General features: G+C 37.1%; 1 protein-coding gene and 1 long non-coding RNA gene across 2 annotated transcripts; both read left to right on the top strand.

The window, feature by feature from the left end:
• The first annotated feature begins 6,077 nt into the window (after positions 1-6,077).
• LOC103510835 (protein shuttle craft) lies at positions 6,078-10,162 on the top strand. The gene has a single exon (XM_008475535.3). The coding sequence runs from the start codon at positions 6,309-6,311 to the stop codon at positions 9,435-9,437; it is 3,129 nt and encodes a 1,042-aa protein (XP_008473757.1). The 5' UTR covers positions 6,078-6,308; the 3' UTR covers positions 9,438-10,162.
• Positions 10,163-18,058: 7,896 nt separating this feature from the next.
• On the top strand, positions 18,059-20,737 carry LOC113468122. Its single transcript, XR_003391974.1, has 2 exons — positions 18,059-18,121; positions 20,639-20,737. It is a non-coding gene; the product is annotated as an uncharacterized LOC113468122 (long non-coding RNA).
• The last annotated feature ends 2,094 nt before the right edge of the window (positions 20,738-22,831 follow it).

The raw sequence follows: 22,831 nt of genomic DNA, 5'->3' as shown, positions 1-22,831 counted from the left end.
TTATCTGAGCAGCTGTATACTACAAAGTAAGTTATCTTGGTTCAATATTGTTTACGCTCACTTTGCAGAATGAAGATCTCGTTGGTTACATTATAAAAATGTTTTTGCCATGTAAAATGGAAAAAATAACAAGACATCAAAAAACATCAATTTAATTGAATTAAAATTGGTCCTTTTCTGTGTTTTTTCTATGAATTGTAGTATTTTGTAGTAGTGAACACTCCATACTTCTGTGATCTTTCGCATTTCAATGCATACTCTTCCTTTTAGACCTAAGAGCCTCGGAAGTTTTCATACAAGTAGTGAAGTTTTTGTGAGTTAAAAATGTTGAGATTTCTAAGCAAAAGAAGAGGCCGTTTGGACACGAAGTCGGATTCAAAGGCCGGGGCTCAACGGCTGAACCCTCCGAACAAGAACAACATCCAATGCAGAGTCATTCTCCTGGATGGAACAGACTTACCTATTGAACTTTCAGTAAGTAACCAGCTACCTACCTACACCTAGTGAAGGCAGAGTCCATGAATTGCCTGGGGCATTAGACTGGTTAAGTTCAAACCAGAGATTCCAAGCAAAATGTAGGATCATTTGCTTGGAACATTGTTGGATTTGTACCTCCAGAATATGATTTTTGTCCATTAGCAATATGCTTAGCAACTTGGTTGACAATTGACAAGATAGGTACCTGCACTACCTGCTTAGTTATGTAGGTACTATTATTTGATTCAACTATACCTACCAAAATTTCAAGTGTTGCAATTTATAGGTACCTACCTAATCATTATATTGTATAAATTCATGTTTGTAAGTAGGTAGGCATCAAACTCCACTAGCACTGTATTAAACTACCCATCAGGTACCTATCTATCAGGTACCTACCTACCCTTGATTAAAATTTTATTACCCCTCATATTTAAGACACCTTTCTGAGTAATAGAACAATTTTGAGTATCCCAAGAATTACCTTTGATATTTTAATAATTTTTGGAAGGTAGATGAAATTTACAAATTTCCATCAATTATCTTTTCACTCAGTAACCACCTGTGGCACTAAAATTAAAAATATACTTCAAATACATTTACAAAGTATCAAGACTTCCATATGATCATAATGATTCTTAAAATTCTTGGGGTGTTCAGACTGTATTTTGTAACTTGGAATGTCATTGAGACCCCTTGAAAGTATACCTGCTTAGGATAAAATCAGAGTGAGGTGGAGAGTACCTAGTGCATAAAGCTTTCTGCTATATGTGATTTGAATTTGTTGCTTCCTTCTATGTTTTTGATGCTCTATGCCAGGGATTTCCAACTTCCATGTGTATGTGGGCCTACATTGGCAGGTACTTTCTGGGGCACATATAGGTACTAGAGAGCAGGCCTGTATCCAGGATTTTCTTGAGGGGATGGGTAGGTGGATCCATTTTCGGAGTTTACCCCATAGATAAATCTGTGAAATTTGGTATATCTCAATCCCCCATTGTAACAGTTTATCAGTGACCTCTAATACTTGTTTTTGGTTTTCCTCTTTTTCAGAAAAAGTCAATTGGGAGTGACCTTTATGAACAAGTATTCTATTCATTAGACCTAATAGAGAAAGATTATTTTGGACTCCAATTCATAGATCACAACAATGTCAAAGTAAGTATGAATTAAATAATATGTAAGTAAATCTAAACTTGATCTGGTGCAGTGCTGTGTACAGATGGGAGATGGGACTGCATTTTCTACTTTGCCAATCCAAATAAACTTGAAGACCTTAAAGTAGGCAGGGTTGGCTTGTTTAAATGATAGAGAAAAACTTGGTAGTCACCAGTTTGTTTTCTGGGGGGAAATTCTTTGAAAATGTTGAAGTTCTCTTTTAACTTTTTACACCTGTTTCCCTCCAGACACTGAAGTATTAACCTTTCATCCCCTCCTTTTGTTGCAGCATTGGTTAGATGCAACCAAACCTATTAAGAAACAAATTAAAAGTAAGTTTGCATGTTTATTTTATATTTTGCATGCTTGATTAAGGTAAAATGCTTAATCTTAGATGAAAATAGAATACTCATAGCAATGGTTGGTTGTTGAAAAAAAAAAAAAAATCTGTTACCTACCTATTAGTGGATATCATGGTCAACAAAAATGAACAGCTCATTTTGTGACAAATATTTTGGGTACAGTGCAAACAGTTAAAAATATTTGATTGATTGTAGGTAATAGGTAGGTGTTAAAAGAATGCATTAGACCTAATAGAGAAAGATTATTTTGGACTCCAATTCATAGATCACAACAATGTCAAAGTAAGTATGAATTAAATAATATGTAAATCTAAACTTGATCTGGTGCAGTGCTGTGTACAGATGGGACTGCATTTTCTACTTTGCCAATCCGAATAAACTTGAAGACCTTAAAGTAGGCAGGGTTGTTTAAATGATAGAGAAAAACATGGTAGTCACCAGTTTGTTTTCCGGGGGGAAATTCTTTGAAAATGTTGAAGTTTTTTCTTTGTTGTTAAAAAAAAAAAAAAAAAAAAAAAAAAAAAAAAAATCTGGTACCTATTAGTGGATATCATGGTCAACAAAAATGAACAGCTCATTTTGTGACCAATATTTTGGGTACAGTGCAAACAGTTAAAAATATTTGATTGATTGTATGTAATAGGTGTTAAAAGAATGAAAAAAAAAAGAAAAAGAAAGTGAAAGTGAAACAGGGAACAGAAGGGGTTAGAACAGAAATATTTTAAGCCACCCTGTACTTATGGAAACCTGAGAAATGCTGAATATTTTATGATCTCAAAGCCTACTGTGTAACAGTTCTATTTCCACGAAATTTCACCAAAATAGGTAGCTTTCAATAGTTTATTCAAATATCTAGCTATCAACTGATGGGACCCCTTTAACATTAAATCCACCCCTAGTAGAGATGAAAATAGTGATGATTAAAACACTAATCAGTAAAAATAATAATAATAATAAAAAATAGTTCAAATGTTTGCTGTCTCTCGGAATTGAACCCGGTATTGTCTGTCTATTTTTACAATAATACATAGCTGGTTCTACCATGCCCAGGTAGGTACCTAATTGCTGACATCACGGTTTTGTTGTGCACAATATTGTGCCAAGACTTTGTATCTTAGGATTTATAGAGACAGAACAGCACATGGTATTCAGTATCTTATTATAGGTATTATTCATTTTGCAGAGATTGTGAGTAGGTATCATTGTAAAATTGAAGATGATAATATTGGTAATGATACTGAATATTATAATGATGCATTGATGATAATAATCAATTATGCATTTATGCTTCACCTACTGTCTTTCTATTCTACACTATAGGTAGGTACTAGTTGTAGAATGATAAATAATGGCGAAATATATCAGCCTAGTGCTATCTTATCATAGCTCTGCTTTATCCGAAGTTCCACACCTCTTCTATTTTCCACTCGCATCGCGCTCCCCAGTATAGAATCCTTCGATATGAGATACGGTGTTTACTACTTGCGTACTAAATTTTCAGGTAGACAGTACTACTTGCGTAGGTACTGGAAAAACCAGGTAGACTGGGGAAAAATACCTCTCAAAATTTGGTCCCACAGAAAAAAAAAATCCCTTATTATATCCCACGAAATAATTCTAGAAGGCGAAAAGAACTCTAGCAAATGATCAACTTCCTTTGAATGATAGTACAATGGAGTTGCAACGTTGTTCGTTGGAAAAGAGTTCGAACGAGCCGTTGCAAGTGGTTAAAAACAATCAAAACGGTTATGCCTTGAAATTTAAAATGTAAAATCCTGTGAAGCCAAATATTAGAATGATAGGGTTAGGTAGTGTAGTACACAACAAGATCTTTCACAAATGATCAACTTTTTGTGTGTTATTGGGTTTAGTATAGGGTTAGGAAACATAAAAAAGGACTTCTTAATTATTTGAGCAAAATTAGGAAAACAGGGGAATGCTTTTGTCCTATGTTAATAAAAAAATCCCTCAACCTTTTGAAAAATAAACAAAAAAGACCCAGTACGCAAGTCGGACATCTTTTTTTCTAGAAGGTTAAAACTGAAATAGTACGCAAGTTACCTACAGCCATCAGATGTACTATCGTTATCACCAGCCTAGTTAGCTTTGAAGGTAGCGCACCCGCCTTGTAAGCGCTAGGTCGCGGGTTCGGTTCCCGCCCAGGGCGAACATTTTAATTTTCGTAAAACGGATAAGGTTCGTTCTCGGAACGACTGACTTTCTCCTATCCTATCCTTGTTCTCTTGAAGTTCGAGAATTTTTTTTTTTTATTTAACAAGTTTCCATTTATTTTTGATCGATAAAAAACTCAGCTTGTGCCACGGATGGGGTCTCGGAACGACTGACTTTCTCCTATCCTATCCTTATTCTCTTGAAATTCGAGAAGATAAAACTGCAGAAAGTTCTCTTTATTAATCCTCTTGAAAGAAAAGAAAAGAAAACGTTTTCTCAGAGACACGAGTGCAAAAATAACACACCAGTAATGTACTCACACGCCGCATTCAGAGGCAAATTTTTCTCCCTTTATCACCAGAGTGAGACTCATTTGTTTCAACTTCATTTTATTTTGTTCAATTTTGAGGTTACCTCCATCCTATTATTCCTATTTTTTTCTTTTTTTATTCAGTCCAAAATTGGTGATTGGTGTCAATTTGTGAAATTGCTTATTTAATATTTTAATTTCTTTTTCTTTTGACAATGGAGTTGCAACGTTGTTCGTTGGAAAAGAGTTCGAACGAGCCGTTGCAAGTGGTTAAAAACAATCAAAACGGTTATGCCTTGATATTTAAAATGTAAAATCCTGTGAAGCCAAATATTAAGTTAATAATAAACAAAGAAGAGGCTTTAAAAATTGTTTAAACGCCTTAAACGAAGAGGGGGCGGCCACAGAATCCTCAAGGTTTATTCCTAGTTATGAAAAGAGCATGGGTTCAAATCTCGGCAAGGGCAATTAGTCGTCATACTCGTCATTCAAGTATAATAAGTTTGAAGGACAAACTTCGAAGTCAGAAGCTGTTAGGCTGAACACTTATCATTTCGTCTTCTAAAACATGGATTGGTCTTAAGCTCTTAAGCTGTTGGAGTGTGCCTTCATCATTTCGTCTGTTAAATTGGTTTTGATTGTTTCCAGCTGAATTAGGAGATTATGAAGAGGGAGTGCACACACCAGCTGTCATTTCGGAATTCCGATTTGTGCCGAATCAATCCGAAGAAATGGAGGTTCAAATCACTGAAGAGTACAAAAAATGCAGGTCAGTGAAATGGATAGTAGCTCTGATCTGGTAAACTCCCATTCACCCATTGTGTAGCGATTATGGGAGATTGAGGTGGAAAGCCAGAATGATAGGGTTAGGTAGCACGCGAAAAGAACTTTCACAAATGATCAACTTTCTGGGAATGATAGGGTTAGGTAGTGTAGTACACAACAAGATCTTTCACAAATGATCAACTTTTTGTGTGTTATTGGGTTTAGTATAGGGTTAGAAAACATAAAAAGGACTTCTTAATTAGGTATTCCGTATTTGAGCAAAATTAGGAAAACAGGGGAATGCTTTTGTCCCATGTTAATAAAAAAATCCCTCAACCTTTTGAAAAATAAACAAAAAAGACCCAGTACGCAAGTCGGACATCTTTTTTTCTAGAAGGTTAAAACTGAAATAGTACGCAAGTTACCTACAGCCATCTGATGTACCTACTATCGTTATCACCAGCCTAGTTAACTTTGAAGGTAGCGCACCCGCCTTTTGTAAGCGCTAGGTCGCGGGTTCGGTTCCCGCCCAGGGCGAACATTTTAATTTTCGTAAAACGGATAAGGTTCGTTCTCGGAACGACTGACTTTCTCCTATCCTATCCTTATTCTCTTGAAATTCGAGAAGATAAAACTGCAGAAAGTTCTCTTTATTAATCCTCTTGAAAGAAAAGAAAAGAAAACGTTTTCTCAGAGACACGAGTGCAAAAATAACACACCAGTAATGTACTCACACGCCGCATTCAGAGGCAAATTTTTCTCCCTTTATCACCAGAGTGAGACTCATTTGTTTCAACTTCATTTTATTTTGTTCAATTTTGAGGTTACCTCTATCCCAATTTTTTCTTTTTTTATTCAGTTCAAAATTGGTGTCAATTTGTGAAATTGCTTATTTAATTTCTTTTTCTTTTCGTGTTAACGTGTGATCCAAAAATGTGAGAACTTTAAAGAACATTCTTTATTTTTTAGTAGCTAGGTTTTGTCCAAGGCTTAAATCATGTAATAGATTGAAAATATCAAACACTGCTGGTGTGTCCAAAAGTGAAGGTAACTCACCTGCTGGCATGGATCAGAGACGGTCCCATAGTAAACCCCAAGCCCACTACAACCGGAGGCGTCACTACAATTCCAACCTAAACCCAAGTGCCAATGATTTTATTCCTACATCCCAGTATTATGAAAGACCAGCAGGACCTTCTCATTCCCGGGATGAGCAAGATAATCAAAGTGAACCATGGCCAAGAGATGAGAGAAGATTTAACCAGGAGTATGGTGATGCACGGAGAAATAATCCAAGAAGAAATCAATATGGTAACAACAATAATAATAGACCAAGATTCAGTAAAAGACCACAGAATTATAATGATAATGTGAATCCAATACCTGACTCTGAAAGTAGGAACAACTATTCTAATGGGCAGGGTTTTTATAATAGAAGAAATGATGAGCAATTTGATGATAGAGACCAACATTACAATGAGGCTCAGCAAGAACCTCCATTTGATTATAATGGAAGGGAATCAAGAGAGATGAGTGATTTCCAGTCAAATTCCATCAGAGAACATCAAAATCATAAAAGCAGTTCAGCTCGTAACAACAATAGAAGGTATGGAAGTCCTCAATCCTCAAGACACTATCAAGGAGGCTCAAGTGATGTAAGATTTGATGATTTTTATCAAGACCAAGTGCCCAATAATGAGAGACAAGATAGATTTAGACCAGGGAGCTCAAACCAAAATTTGCCCAGGAGAAGTCAGTTTGGAAAACCAAACAACAGCAGAGACAAAAGGTATAACAATGATAGAAACTACAATAATGGAAGAGATAGTCAGTATCAACAATCACCATTCAATAGCCGAGAAAGATCCTTTGGTAAAAATGGTCAAAATGTCCATGTTATGGGTCATATAGGTATTATACAGCCTTTGCTTGGTAAAATCAATCTTGATGACAAAAATTCCAACTATTCAAAGTTCAATTTGGATGAAGAAGTAACATCTCAGAGAGACAAATTGATTCAAATTTTGTTCAAAGGAACACAAGAATGTCTTGTATGTTGTGAAAAAATTGCTCAAGCTCAGGCTGTTTGGTCATGTGGCAAATGTTACAACATACTCCACTTGGTATGTACAATTCAATGGGCTGACTCATCTCATACAGAACAAGGCTGGAGATGTCCTGCATGTCAAAATGTGAGCACAGAAGTACCCAAGGTGTATGAATGTTTCTGTAAGAAGCAGGTGTTGGACATTGGTTGGAATCGCTCTGATATCCCTCATTCTTGTGGAGAAGTTTGTAGTAAAGAACTAAAACGAGGAGATAGTCCATGTGGACATCGATGTACATTACTATGTCATCCTGGTCCTTGTCCTGTCTGTGAGATTGTCATCACTCGCTACTGTGGTTGCAAACGTACCAACTGCCAGATGCAGTGTGGTTCTACAAAGGTAATGACATGTAGTGCAGTGTGTGGAAAACTTCTCAATTGTCAACAGCATCAGTGTGAAGCCACATGTCATGAAGGTACATGCCAACCTTGTAGCCAACTTGTAGAACAGAAGTGTTTCTGTGGAGCTAATACTAAAAGTATTATTTGTAGTGCAGATGTGGAGCTGAATTATTCATGTGAAGGTACATGTAGCAAGCAACTGGAGTGTGGCAATCATGAGTGTTCCAACATATGTCATCCAGGTCCCTGTGACCTCTGTTATCTGATGCCTCAGTTCATTACTACTTGCTGCTGTGGCAAAACTCACCTCTCTGCAAATCAGAAGAGAAATTCCTGCACAGATCCCATACCAACCTGCACCCAGGTATGTGGGAAGACTTTACACTGTGGAGAGCTAGAAGAGAAACACAAATGTAAAGCTCAGTGTCATGAGGGTGACTGTCCTGTGTGTAAACTTAGCAGTGTTGTCCTGTGTAACTGTAGGCAAAGGAAAAGACAAATTCAATGCAGTGAACTCAAACCTGGTGCTGTAGTCAAGTGTAACATCAAGTGTTCTACTATGAGATCTTGTGGTAAACATAAATGTAATCAGGTTTGTTGTATAAGTCAAGATCACATTTGTCCTCTGACTTGTAACAAGAAGTTACGTTGTGGTACTCACAAATGTGAACTACTTTGTCACAAGGGTCCCTGTCCCCCTTGTATGAACGTCAGTTTTGAGGAACTTACTTGTAGATGTGGAGGAGAGGTTATTTTCCCCCCAGTACCATGTGGTACCAAGCCCCCCCTTTGTGGTAGGGTATGTTCCCGCTCTCATCCATGTTCCCATCCTCCTGCACATACCTGCCATGATGAACCTGAATGTCCTCCCTGTGTGGTGTTCACAGAAAAGTGGTGCTTTGGTAAACACCAAGTCAGGAAAAATATCTTCTGCTATGTCAACTCTTATTCTTGTGGTCAGGCGTGTGGTAAAGTACTCAAATGTCAAAGACATTATTGTATTTTACCCTGTCATGAAGGGGATTGCTTGAAAGCCAATGAGAAATGTAAACAAGTATGTACAAGACCTAGACCTGCATGTGGTCATCCTTGTAATGAAAAGTGTCACCCTGGAGCATGCCCTGGTAGTACTTGCACTATGAAGATACAAGTAGCTTGTAGCTGTGGAGAACGAAGTGAAACTCAAGCCTGTATTGAAGACAAGTCTTTATTGGAGCAGTTCAATAAAACATCCAAGGGAGAATATAAGATTCTGGAATGCAATGAAACATGTGCTCAAATTGATAGAAATCGAAGATTAGCATTGGGACTACAGATCAAAAATCCGGACCTCAATCTAAAACTAAAACCTGTGTATCCAGATTTCCTGAAACAATGGGCAAAGAAAGACCCCGAATTTTGCAACTATGTTCATTCCAGATTGTCAGATCTTGTCAAGTTATCCAAGGATTCCAAACAGAAATCCCGTAGCTTTTCATTTGAAGTGATGAATAGAGACAAGCGCCAGTTTATCCATGGTTACTGTGAATTTTTTGGCATTAGTGCTATTGACTGTGACCCAGAACCAAAGAGAAATGTTCTGGTCACTGCATACAAAGATAAAGTTTGGTTACCTGGATATAGTCTAATGGAAACTATTCAGAGAGAAAAAGGACAGCCTAAAGTACCCATGCTTCCTAGTAGAGAAAACTTGCCAAAAAGTAGTCGAAGTGAGATGGTCCAGCTAGGAGGAAAGAAAAGCTAACACCTAAGCATTGAGTAAAGTAATATTTTGAAACGAGCTATTATTGTACCTGACTATAACTACTAGGGTTCCAATATTATAGTCCATGTAGCTTAGTTCTCATCTATCTACTACTTCTCTATGACACATATAATGATATTCAGAAATATTTTGTAATAAAATTACACAAATCATGTTTAACTTAAATTTCTTTCACTTTCTGTAAACATCACGAAAAATTTAATGATAAAATAGTTTTGACAGGTAATTTTAATTTTTTCCTTAATTATAACTACCTACTAGACTGTTCACATAATATCATAATAGGTAGTATTCTAAAAATCTTTAGTCTATCTTGCTCGGACATACACTCTCTCAAGTAAAATGTAAATATGTATGCAGTTGCAGGTATCCAAAACTAAGGGAATTTATAAAAGTGTGTTGTAGGAATGGCAGGTACCTTTTCCTTTAACGAGTATTTATTATAATTTAGAAATAGATATTTCTGAGAAAAAAAAATGTCCTACTTTTTTATCTGTCATTTTATAGAGTAAATCGAAGTTTTTTTTCCACCTTATTTCCTATTTCTTTTTAGATAAAAATTATACTGTCCTAATTCGTTCCGTTTAAACCGAGATAATTTATGAAAATTGTATTCTAATTTAATTTATATTGGACTTTGTATTCTATTTTTATTAAATATTTATTTTTACCTAATAAAGTTGAGCACTTGAATGAACTGGTTATTGAACCCTTATTTCCTTCTACAGCAAAGGTTATTATTTCAGGACGCATTATTTCAAATCGAGCTTTACTTATGTACAGACGTACTTTATTTAGTGTACTTACCTATAAATGAATCGTTCATTCCTAGAGGGGAAAAGTTCAATTACTTTTCAACTCCCCTAGCGCAGTGGTTATTGCTCTTGCCTTGCACGCAAAACGCGGGAGAATCGGGAGATGCGTACTCGGTTTAGCCTCGCCAGGATAATATACCTGCTTGGCCCACTCAGCCTCGTAATTTTGAATCTATTGCCCTCTTGTTGTTCTCTAGGTTTCTCTCGTATATTGTCAGTATTATTATTGGCATTTCTCTGTAATTTCTCGAAATTTTTCAGAACATAGGAGATTCTTTGTGACAATTTTCTCTTCCCATGACGTGATAAGTGGGCGCCATGATTGGTATAAAGAACATAGGAGATTCTTTGTGACAATTTTCTCTTCCCATGACGTGATAAGTGGGCGCCATGATTGGTATAATCCCAGTCTGTTAGATACTTATTCGGATTGAGAACTAATATGTTTTGGAACTGGCGAACAAAATATTTGATTTTGGTATTCAGACGTATAATGTGTTTATTCATCCAGGGGCAGTCATATCTTAGTGGAATAAGGACGAAACATATTTTGGTGGTGTCTAGTTTATTGATCATAGCTTCAATGTCGTGTTCCATATTCGTCCAAATCCCCACGCAAGCATCATTGGAGCCCAACATGAGTACTGTTAGGTCATTCTGGGACACATTGAATGAAGGGGAATTGTCAAGGCGCTGTTTTGTTGACTTGAAGCTAGCACCGGATTTAAAGTTTTCTTTTATGTTCCAGCTGGTTGGAACATTTTTCGAAAGATGATGTTTAATGTTCGTGATGTGACTGTCTCCCAATAGGTGAACCACCTGGATGTCTGAATCATGCGAGCTATTTGAAGTCTCCTTTCTTTGTACTTCATTTACATTAACAGTTACATTTTCTTCTTCCTTTTGGATCTTTTTGCTTGAGTTCGGTTTCTCACATCTTTCATCAAACCTTTTCATCGCTGTTTCAAGTGACGTAACTTTTGTGTTGAATTTTTCAAGCTTTTGATCAACCATATGCAGAGCGCTCTCTATTTCTTTAGAATAACTTTTAGATTTTTCATTAGTAACTATGATATTTGGAGTTAAATATTCGCTATATGACTCGGTAGTTTCCTTTTCCTTAGTTCCTTTGGTAAGCAATCCAAGTTCATTAAGTTGAGAATTAAATGAATTAATCATATCTTTACAAAGGAAGATTTCATTACAAAGGGTTTTGAGCAATCCTGATGTTTCTGTTTTATCACGTGTTGCGTTTTTCCCCCTTTGTCTTTGGATACATTCCATTTCTTGTTCTGCAGTTTGTTTGTGCTCACGTGTTCTGGGAACATCAATTTGATTTTGATTTGGCAAAAAATTGACATTCTTGGAAAGCATGGTATTTGTGGTTTCATCAAAGTGGTCATCCTTTGAATTTGAGACGACAGATGAAAATGTTTCATCAAAGGGATCCAGCTGTGAGATTAACATGGTCTCCCTGGAGAGCACTGGAGATGATATAGTTTTATGATCTTGGTTTTCAGTAACTGTTTCATTGAGTTCATCCATTTCATGTTGGAATGATTTTCCGTTGTGTGTGATATTGAAGGATTTAGTGAATTCTAAATTCATCTGAGATAAGGTAATGTCGAAATCTTGTGTTGATTCATCCATTAATCTTGATACATTCACATGTCCCTGTTTCAGATCTTCTATTGCTTTCTCGAGTCCCTTTATTGTGAGCTTTAGTCCACCTTTTTCATCTTCTAGATTTTGTATATGTTTTTCATAATCATCATTCTTGTTTTTCAGTTTTTCTGTGTTCTTTTCCAATATCTTTACTTGGTTGGTCATTTCTTTTATCTGGTTGTCTAGATCTGCTGTTTGAAGGTTGTTTTCATTTATTAATTCTTTTAGCCTATTTTCAGTATCTGTTAGCTTTCTCTTTAAGCCTGTGTTAATTTCATCCATTTCATTTAGCTTGACTCCAAACAAGTTGACTTTTTCTTGCAATTTATCGTTTTCATGTGACTTAATTATCCACTGGTCACAACAGGTGTCAAAGATAGTCTTTATTTTGTCATTTTGGAATTCTTCCTCTATTTTCGTCATATCTGACCTTAGTGAAAGGTAGTGTTCGTCAAAATTACTCATGTCCTCTTTGAGTTTCCGTAATTGATGTCTAGTTAGAGAACACATTGTAGAAGAGTCAAGGATATGTATTTTCCTAGTAAGATTACTCGATATGTCAATATTTCAGAGAAAGTAACAATGTGAGCATACTTTTGACAAGCATACTAAATTTTGTCAAAAAGTAAAGATTAGCACATTGTATAGTCATTCATAATAGCAGGCGTAATATTGATGAGACAGGTATCTTATCAGTAGGTATCAATAGGCGAGCAACACTGTAAGTAGGTAGGTGAGTAGGTATACTCACACAGGTCGATTGACACTGTAAGTAGGCAGGTGAGTAGGTAATAGGTATACTGTGTGCCGTGGAACATCATGCGTTCTTCAGATTAAGAGGCCCGGTCAAGGGACCTTCTGCCCGCCAGAATTTCTTTAGAATGGGATCACGATTTAGATATAGGTAAGCCTTTTCTTACTTCAAAATTAAAGATAAATTTAGCTATGTTAGGAAGTTGGAAAATGTGGCTGGATGGTCAAATAATCTGACATTTGTTACTGCAAAATTATGTTAGGCATATATAAATGCTTGTCACAAATATACACCTTGATAAATTATATGACTTGACATGAATTCGATACACTAACCTCCAGATCAAAAGTCTAACGCGTTTACACCTCTTAGGTTGGTGTTGTTGGAGTCTAAAAATAAATTAATAAAAATTTATTCCTCGAACGATCAAAACTTCGTGTCAATGGCACGGGCTATATCTATAATGATATTTTCTTTTTCAGTGGCAAGACAGAATTCCAGACCACTCAGTTGAACAGAGCCAGACGAACGGTACAGTTTGAGCGAAGACCCAGTCAGAGGTATGCCAGAAGGCAATCCCATGTCCTGCGCGAACGACAGAGGTAAATAAATACTTGATTGAAAGTTTGGTAACTTTGTAGACCTCCTTTCTAACTTTGAATAGACAAGCAAGGGAGGTAAATAAATACTTGATTGAAAGTTTGGTAACTTTGTAGACCTCCTTTCTAACTTTGAATAGACAAGCAAGGGTGCAATCATACATATGCAATCATACATGCAATCATACATATGATTGCATAATTAAACATAGATATCGTAATTGCATAAAAATTATCCTCTCTCAGAGCTTTTGAACTTTTTTTTAATCGGGCACTCATAGTTTAGACACAAAAATATCGTAATAAATAGATAGACGTTAGTAATTGCACTCCCTCTTCATAATCTCCTAATTCAGCTGGAAACAATCAAAACCAATTTAACAGACGAAATGATGAAGGCACACTCCAACAGCTCAAGACCAATCCATGTTTTAGAAGACGAAATGATAAATGCAATCATACATATGATTGCATAATTAAACATAGATATCGTAATTGCATAAAAATTATCCTCTCTCAGAGCTTTTGAACTTTTTTTTTAATAGGGCACTCATAGTTTAGACACAAAAATATCGTAATAAATAGATAGACGTTAGTAATTTACGAGTACTGGCGTTATTTTAACTTGCAATGTAGTAAGTAGTCATTAGTAGCGCTGTCAGATTTTGACTTGGCGGGCCGGATCGCTGCCGCGCTCCTTAATAATCAAAGCAAACTATTGCTACGTTTATTTCCATTATTTTTGCTGCCTTTATTCCCATCCAAGCTACATTATACTAATGACTCCTAATGAGATACAACGGTGATATAAAGTAATGAAATGGGAGGGTCTAAGTACCTTTTATTTTGTTCCCTGTTCTGACTCAACCCGTTTGAATTTCCAGAGACAAGAAACCTCCGGGTACCAGTAGTGCGGGAGGTGGCACATCCTCCGAATGTCAAGTATCAAGCAGCAGTGTTGCCAATGGTAGCATCCGAAGTACTACCTCCTCCATAGCGAGCAAGATAAACTCGAAGCCTTTGATTTCGGACCTGTCCGACGACCAAGGCTCGAGCAATACTAGTCCCTTTGTCAAGAGAAAAACGTCCGTTCCAGGTAAACAACATGTGCTTCTTTTTCCTTGATTTTAGGTGAGCGAGTTAGAAAAAAAAACTATTATTTTCTGTGGACTACTTAGGGAAGGCAGAAGGAACCCAGATATTTCTATGTGTCAGATATTATTTCTATGCGTCCAAAGGGTTTTAAACCCTACGCTTACGAGTAAGCAGGCCCTGTATGTAGCTGTAACCACTAATAAGCTAGTGGCCATGTCCTATTCGACAGTCACTCTAGTGGCCAAAAATTTTCTGCTTCCTACCTAATTGAAGCCTGTTAGGACATACCTGTGCAGTGTGCACCTATTACATGCCCTTCTGTCTCTGGTATATTGTGAATTTTTTAAGTAAGAATCATAAAAAAAAAGTTCTCATTAAAATATATAATGCCATCTAAATAATAAGCAACTTGGTCACGAAAATTAAACATTTTCAGGTTTGTTTCTTTTATACATAGTTGCTTATGGATAGTATTTTTAAATTTGAAACCTTTGTATTATTTTCAAGAAAGTACACGATAAAAGTCGAGGAACAACATATGGTGACATATAGCCCAAGACGTTTCGTACAGACCATCTGAAAATACAATTTTCGGTCTTCAGGGCCCTAAAACGTATATTTCGACGTACAGAACTAATGACTTGTCTCGTTCTTGTTTCAGTTGGGCCCCCCTTCACGTTAAGACTGAGAGTTAAGTTCTACTCTTCCGAACCAAACTGTTTGCGAGAGGAACTCACTCGGTATCAATTTTTCCTGCAACTCAAACTGGACATTCTGGAAGGGCGACTGGAGTGCCAGGAAAGTACTGCCGTAGAACTGGCCGCCTTGGCTTTGCAATGTAAGTTTTCGATCGAATTTTCACGAACAATGGAGTCAACTGAAACAAGAACGAGACAAGTCATTAGTTCTGTACGTCGAAATATACGTTTTAGGGCCCTGAAGACCGAAAATTGTATTTTCAGCCTATGGTCGAAACGTCTTGGGCTATTTGTCATCATATGTTGTTCCTCGACTTTTATTGTGTACTTTCTTGAAAATAGTACAAAGGTTTCAAATTTAAAAATACTATCCATAAGCAACTATGTATAAAAGAAACAAACCTGAAAATGTTTAATTTTCGTGACCAAGTTACTTATTATTAGATGGCATTATATATTTTAATCAGAACTTTTTTTTATGATTCTTACTTACCAAATTCACAATATACCAGATACAGAAGGGCATGTAATAGGTGCACACTGCACAGGTATGTCCTAACAGACTTCTATTAGGTAGGAAGCAGAAAATTTTCGGCCACTAGAGTGACTGTCGAATAGGACATGGCCACTAGCTTATTAGTGGTTACAGCTACATACAGGGCCTGCTTACTCGTAAGCGTACCTCTACCCCCCTACCTTGACTTAAACCACAGCACAAAACTTCTTGATGGGAGGGAAAGAAAAGAATTTTTACCATGTGCTCAACATCAGTGCTCACTGATGGACCATTACGGAATCTTCTTTTTAGCTAATGCACTCAATTTTTACCATAGTTGCTCACTTTCCAAGCGAGGCTGAGTGGGCCAAGCAGGTATATTATCCTCGCGAGGCTAAACCGAGTCCGCATCTCCCGATTCTCCCGCGTTTTGCGTGCAAGGCAAGAGCAATAACCACTGCGCTAGGGGAGTTGAAAAGTAATTGTACTTTCCCCTCTAGGAATGAACGATTTATTTATAGGTTAGTACACTAAATAAAGTACGTCTGTACATAAGTAAAGCTCATCAGCCGATTTTTCTTCAAACTTGTCACAGTATTTGAGTTAACAAGTTAACACTCAAATACATAACCGTGCCAAGTTTGCAGAAAAGTGGGCAGATATTGTACAAAAAAAAAAGTAAAACATTGGACTAGTAATCCGAGGGGGTTTGGATCCAAGTAGCGACATGAAAATTTACTAGCGTAATTTTGACGTGGTCATTTGTAAAAAGGTTTACTTGAAGAAATTGAGACTTTGGATGTAGGGAACTGTAACTGCTAAGGTATTATCGTCCCGAAATCGAAGAGAGGATAAAGACAGGATAGATCAGCCGATTTTTCTTCAAACTTGTCACAGTATTTGAGTTAACAAGTTAACACTCAAATACATAACCGTGCCAAGTTTGCAGAAAAGTCGGCAGATATTGTACAAAAGAAAAAAAAAAAGTAAAACATTGGACTAGTAATCCGAGGGGGTTTGGATCCAAGTAGCGACATGAAAATTTATTAGCGTAATTTTGACGTGGTCATTTGTAAAAAGGTTTACTTGAAGAAATTGGGATTTTGGATATAGGGAACCGTAACTGCTAAGGTATTATCGTCCCGAAATCGAAGAGAGGATAAAGACAGGATAGGAGAAAGCCACCCGTTCCGAGAACGAACATTATCCGAAGACCTTTTTTAATTCCATGATTCCAGATGTGGACAGCGAGGCAGATTCCATTCCGAATAATAAAGCACCCACCATGGGCACAGGACCTCGGCCTATTCCTAAAGAACAACTCAAGTGCAATATATTGAAAGGTGAGCCTTGTCCAGGTAAAGTATCTTGGAAAGTTCACAGTGGAACTTGTTGCTGGGTGCGACACTGCATGTAAACCATGTATGTACCTTATTACTATTACCACTGCCTATTTATACCTATTACCTACTTATTTATTGTAAACTAGCCTGAGGGGTGTGCAATCCAGCATATTCAACAACTCAGATGTGGACAGCGAGGCAGATTCCATTCCGAATAATAAAGCACCCACCATGGGCACAGGACCTCGGCCTATTCCTAAAGAACAACTTAAGTGCAATATATTGAAAGGTGAGCCTTGTCCAGGTAAAGTATCTTGGAAAGTTCACAGTGGAACTTATTGCTGGGTGCGACACTGCATGTTAACCATGTACCTTATTACTATTACCACTGCCTATTTATACCTATTACCTACTTATTTATTATAAACTAGCTTGAGGGGTGTGCAATCCAGCATATTCAACAACCGGTCCCAAGCCCGAATAAATAGTGAGGGTTAGATTGCAGGAAAGGCATCCGGATCCAGTAAAACAATATGTTCTAAACATCAAAATAATAGTACAACAAAGTCCAGAGAAGGCCTCGGAAACTGTTCATGACTCCAAGATAGCCAGTTATCATGTTTTAAACACCATGTATGACTTGAAGAAAAAAATCTTGTTTTCTGTTTCTGAATGGTGTTCCAGACTCAAGATAGGGAAGTCTAAAAATATTGAAACTCTGAGTAAAGACTTGAAGAAAAAAATCTTGTTTTCTGTTTCTGAATGGTGTTCCAGACTCAAGATAGGGAAGTCTAAAAATATTGAAACTCTGAGTAGAAACTAATTTTTGTTTTGATTTTGACTCTTCCAGGCCCAAAATAGGGAAGTTGGACTTCAACGGTATTCTAGTGTTTGAAGGGGTGCAGAAAATTGGACTGTTCTTCTGGTAAGTTAACGTCAAAAATGGCACAGGGCAGAACAAACGAATAAAGGAATTTTAATCATGTTAGGCTTACTAAAACCGGTATTCTAGTGTTTGAAGGGGTGCAGAAAATTGGACTGTTCTTCTGGTAAGTTAACGTCAAAAATGGCACAGGGCAGAACAAACGAGTAAAGGAATTTTAATCATGTTAGGCTTACTAAAATTTTTCTTTCTTTCTTCAGGGATAAAAATATTCTGCGAACCACGGGAACTGATCAGGCGACCTTCATCTCTGTGGTAAGTTCACATCTTGTTTGATTGTCTTTAGCTTTTATTTATTATTAATGATTACTTTGTTTTAATTTTGCACTACTTGAGCTTTCTGTGAATTCGCTTTAAATTTGTGTATATTTGAAAAATAGAACACTAGAACTGAATTTGTGTCTTAATTCTTATGTTATAGTTTGACAAAACAAGAAAGCTTTGTTTTATATTTATTTTATTTTTTATGTCTTTGCTTTCTTTTCACCCCATTGACCTTGTATAAATTTGCTAAATTGGACAGCTTAGTCCGCTTAGTCGTATATGTGCTCTTTTTTTACATTTTGTTTTGAATTGCCATGTTTTTTGGTCGGTCCACCAACGCGACGAGACAGCCTTACTTAAACTTACCTACCTATGCTATAGGTACCTAGTGTGCAAATCACCTACACTCCTAGTTGTATATAAAAATATATAAATTTGCTAAATTGGACAGCTTAGTCCGCTTAGTCGTATATGTGCTCTTTTTTTACATTTTGTTTTGAATTGCCATGTTTTTTGGGTCGGTCCACCAATGCGACGAGACAGCCTTACTTAAACTTACCTACCTATGCTATAGGTACCTGTGTGCAAATCACCTACACTCCTAGTTGTATATAAAAATACATAGCAGAGGCCCAGAGATTAGTTAGTAATAGGTTAAGTGTTCTAGTTAGGGTAGTACTCATAGCTCAGGAATTTCCAACTTCCATGTGTATGCGGGCCACATGCTACGTTGCCAAGTACTTAACGGGCCACATACAACATACACAGGGGAGCAGGCCCGTATACAGGATTTTCTTGAGGGGATGCTCACATTGCTCACCCTGAAAGCTTCACGGGTCACAAAAATGGTCTGGCGGGCCGCTTGTTGGAAATTGCTGCCATATGTAGTTGTATTATATTTTGATGTTGAGTGACTGTTTTAATTTCTTTTGTATGTTTTCTGTTGCTTTGTTTGGCCGCTTCTTATGTACAAAATGTTTTTCTTTTCTTGGTGTTCTCTAAACACAGGGCGGTGATAAACTGACTCTGGCACTTAATGGCAAGCACTCCCCCACTTCCCCCCTCTCTCCCACCAGCACTCCCATCACAGAGGAGAATAACAAAGACGATTCTGTGACGGTCACTCACTTCTCTTGGGGAGAGGCGGGCCGTCTAGAACAGCGTGTGGTTTCCCCTAACCGTTCCCCCTCCCCTCGCTCCCCATTCCTCTCCCTCTCACTCACTAACGAACCTTCAACCAATCCATTCATCAATCCGTTCACGGAGTCCACCTCTCCCGTCACCACGCCTACCAATCCATTCCTCACATCATTCAGCACCACCGCCTCATCCAACCCATTCGTAGACTCCGTGGACAAACCCAGTGTTGCCAATGAGACTCAGACGCGTGTCGAAGTGCACGCGACCAATGGCAACACTGTGTCGCCCCCCACTTCTCCCACTCCCAAGTCTCGTGTCACCTCCCCTCTTGTGGAGAAGAAACTCCCCTCCCCTTCCCCCGTGGACAAACCCAGTGTTGCCAATGAGACTCAGACGCGTGTCGAAGTGCACGCGACCAATGGCAACACTGTGTCGCCCCCCACTTCTCCAACTCCCAAGTCTCGTGTCACCTCCCCTCTTGTGGAGAAGAAACTCCCCTCCCCTTCCCCCATGACGTCACCTAAACCCACCGCTCGTCAGAGTATCCTGAACAATGCCACCAAGAAGGTAAGTCAAAAGCACTCAATAGCAATAGCGTGAAGATACCTACTCCACCCAGCTCTCCCCCTGGCTCATAGATGATACGGAGTCTGGTGCACATCCCAATGCTTCCTCCGATTCCTCCAATAAGAACAACAACAACAAGAGTGGCAAGGATCAGCCGGGAGTTATCATAAGGAAAACTGTCATCACTACTCAGCTGTGATGTATATTGATTTATCCATACACGGAATTAGTGATTTGTTATACACAGAATTTGTGTATGTCATCGGAATGTGCGTACTCGTACATACTTGAATACCTTTTGTACTGGTGTCGAGCTGTGTCCAAACTCGTGCTTTTTTTTAGTATTACATGATCATATTAACAGAAAAGATGAATTCAAGAGAGAAGTGTTTAAACCCCGAATTGAGTTATCATAAGGAAAACTGTCATCACTACTCAGCTGTGATGTATATTGATTTATCCATACACGGAATTAGTGATTTGTTATACACAAAATTTGTGTATGTCATCGGAATGTGCGTACTCGTACATACTTGAGTACCTTTTGTACTGGTGTCGAGCTGTGTCTAAACTCGTGCTTTTTTTAGTATTACATGATCATATTAACAGAAAAGATGAATTCAAGAGAGAAATGTTTAAATCCCGATTTTCTATTCTACTGCTACATTCTTGAGTTAACAGTTAACGTGACTATTTTTTTTTTTTTTATCTAACAATATTGAGCTCCATATTCCATAGGACTGTTCCTATTGCTCTCCCTTAGGACTATTTCTATTGCTCTCCCTCACGTTATGTTCGCAGGAGAAAGTGCCCACGCTAACCCAGCTCTCCCCCTGGCTCATAGATGATACGGAGTCTGGTGCACATCCCAATGCTTCCTCCGATTCCTCCAATAAGAACAACAACAACAAGAGTGGCAAGGATCAGCCGGGAGTTATCATAAGGAAAACTGTCATCACTACTCAGCTGTGATGTATATTGATTTATCCATACACGGAATTAGTGATTTGTTATACACAAAATTTGTGTATGTCATCGGAATGTGCGTACTCGTACATACTTGAGTACCTTTTGTACTGGTGTCGAGCTGTGTCTAAACTCGTGCTTTTTTTAGTATTACATGATCATATTAACAGAAAAGATGAATTCAAGAGAGAAATGTTTAAATCCCGATTTTCTATTCTACTGCTACATTCTTGAGTTAACAGTTAACGTGACTATTTTTTTTTTTTTTATCTAAGTAAGTAAATCTGATTTTCATCATTTGTAATGTTAATTTTCCTTTGCTCAACTACCTACCCCTTATGCTTTTGAAACATTTGACTGATAAAATAGTCAACAAATACGTCATACGACAATAATACAATTATGAGAGACTTTCATTACTGTGCAATACCTGTGTGATATGAGTTATGACTTTATGAGAAATGAAACTGGAAATATGAAAATTCGAGTTAGGTAGATCGTTTTTACTTATTTTGAATGTACCAAGAATTCGCGTTCGTGTTTCTTAGAATGTCGGTAGTTCGGCTCATCTTTAGTTTTACATATTAGCAGCGCATCATGTTCTTTTTTATCTAAGTAAGTAAATCTGATTTTCATCATTTGTAATGTTAATTTTCCTTTGCTCAACTACCTACCCCTTATGCTTTTGAAACACTTGACTGATATGAGTGATATGCATAATAAAATAGTCAACAAATACGTCATACGACAATAATACAATTATGAGAGACTTCCATTACTGTGCAATACCTGTGTGTTATGAGTTTATGAGAAATGAAACTGGAAATATGAAAATTCGAGTTAGGTAGATCGTTTTTTACTTATTTTGAATGTACCAAGAATTCGCGTTCGTGTTTCTTAGAATGTCGGTAGTTTGGCTCATCTTTAGTTTTACATATTAGCAGCGCATCATGTTCTAGTAAAAACTATGGAGGAAAAGCTCACTTGCTTCTTGTTTTGAACTTTGTACTGTTTTTTCTCCTCTTTGTTCCAGAACGTTTACCCGAAATAAAAATAATAAAATAATCATGTTCTTACCGATTGCATCTTCAATTGTAAATTAATTCCAATCTATTATTTTAATATAAATTTATGTGATTATTTCCAAGTGCCTTGTATACTCTTTATATAAATTTAGTTTAAGTTGTCATACTAACTCCCAGATAATTAATTTATTTTACAGACTTCTTTGTACTTAATAAGTGACAGCTTTTGATGTCATATACGCTCTTCCGGTCATACTAACTCCCAGATAATTAATTTATTTTACAGACTTCTTTGTACTTAATAAGTGACAGCTTTTGATGTCATATTTTTCCCTTAGGTTTATTTATTTTAGGGCTATTTCCTTTGTATTATTTATCTTTGCCTTTTTTATCTTGTGATTTTTAAACTTAAGAGTATTTGTACAAACGTACTTTTTTGCAAAAGTGCAAAGTTTATGTAATTTAACATGGACCTTTAATGACAATAATAACAGTTCATTCCTTACATTCTGGTCATCACATACTTTCTTAATATTTGTTAGTTTGACCTTACAATCATCCCCTTTCTGGAAAGATAGATGAAAATAAAGACGTAGCGTTACTTTTCTGGTCATCACATACTTTCTTAATATTTGTTAGTTTGACCTTACAATCATCCCCTTTCTGGAAAGATAGATGAAAATAGAGACGTACAGAAAACATGGTTGGCAATAGTATACAGTAAAGTTACATACCATTCACAACCAAGTTCTATCGCATGCGATTTCTGGTCATCACATACTTTCTTAATATTTGTTAGTTTGACCTTACAATCATCCCCTTTCTGGAAAGATAGATGAAAATAAAGACGTACAGAAAACATGGTTGGCAATAGTATACAGTAAAGTTACATACCATTCACAACCAAGTTCTATCGCATGCGACGGAGTGATCAATCATCGCATGCGATAAAACTCATCGTGAGTTGGGTTTAAGGTTCATGAAACATTGCATTATAAAATTT

The sequence above is a fragment of the Diaphorina citri genome, unplaced genomic scaffold (genome assembly GCF_000475195.1).
Source record: "Diaphorina citri unplaced genomic scaffold, Diaci psyllid genome assembly version 1.1 scaffold649, whole genome shotgun sequence".
Taxonomy (NCBI): domain Eukaryota; kingdom Metazoa; phylum Arthropoda; class Insecta; order Hemiptera; family Psyllidae; genus Diaphorina; species Diaphorina citri.
Note: the sequence above shows the minus strand (reverse complement) of the source record. Positions and strands in the feature narration are given on the sequence as shown.

Bases quoted from the DNA above. Each gene is read 5' to 3' on its own strand.
- LOC103510835 (XM_008475535.3), top strand. From the start codon at position 6,309: ATGGATCAGAGACGGTCCCATAGTAAACCCCAAGCCCACTACAACCGG.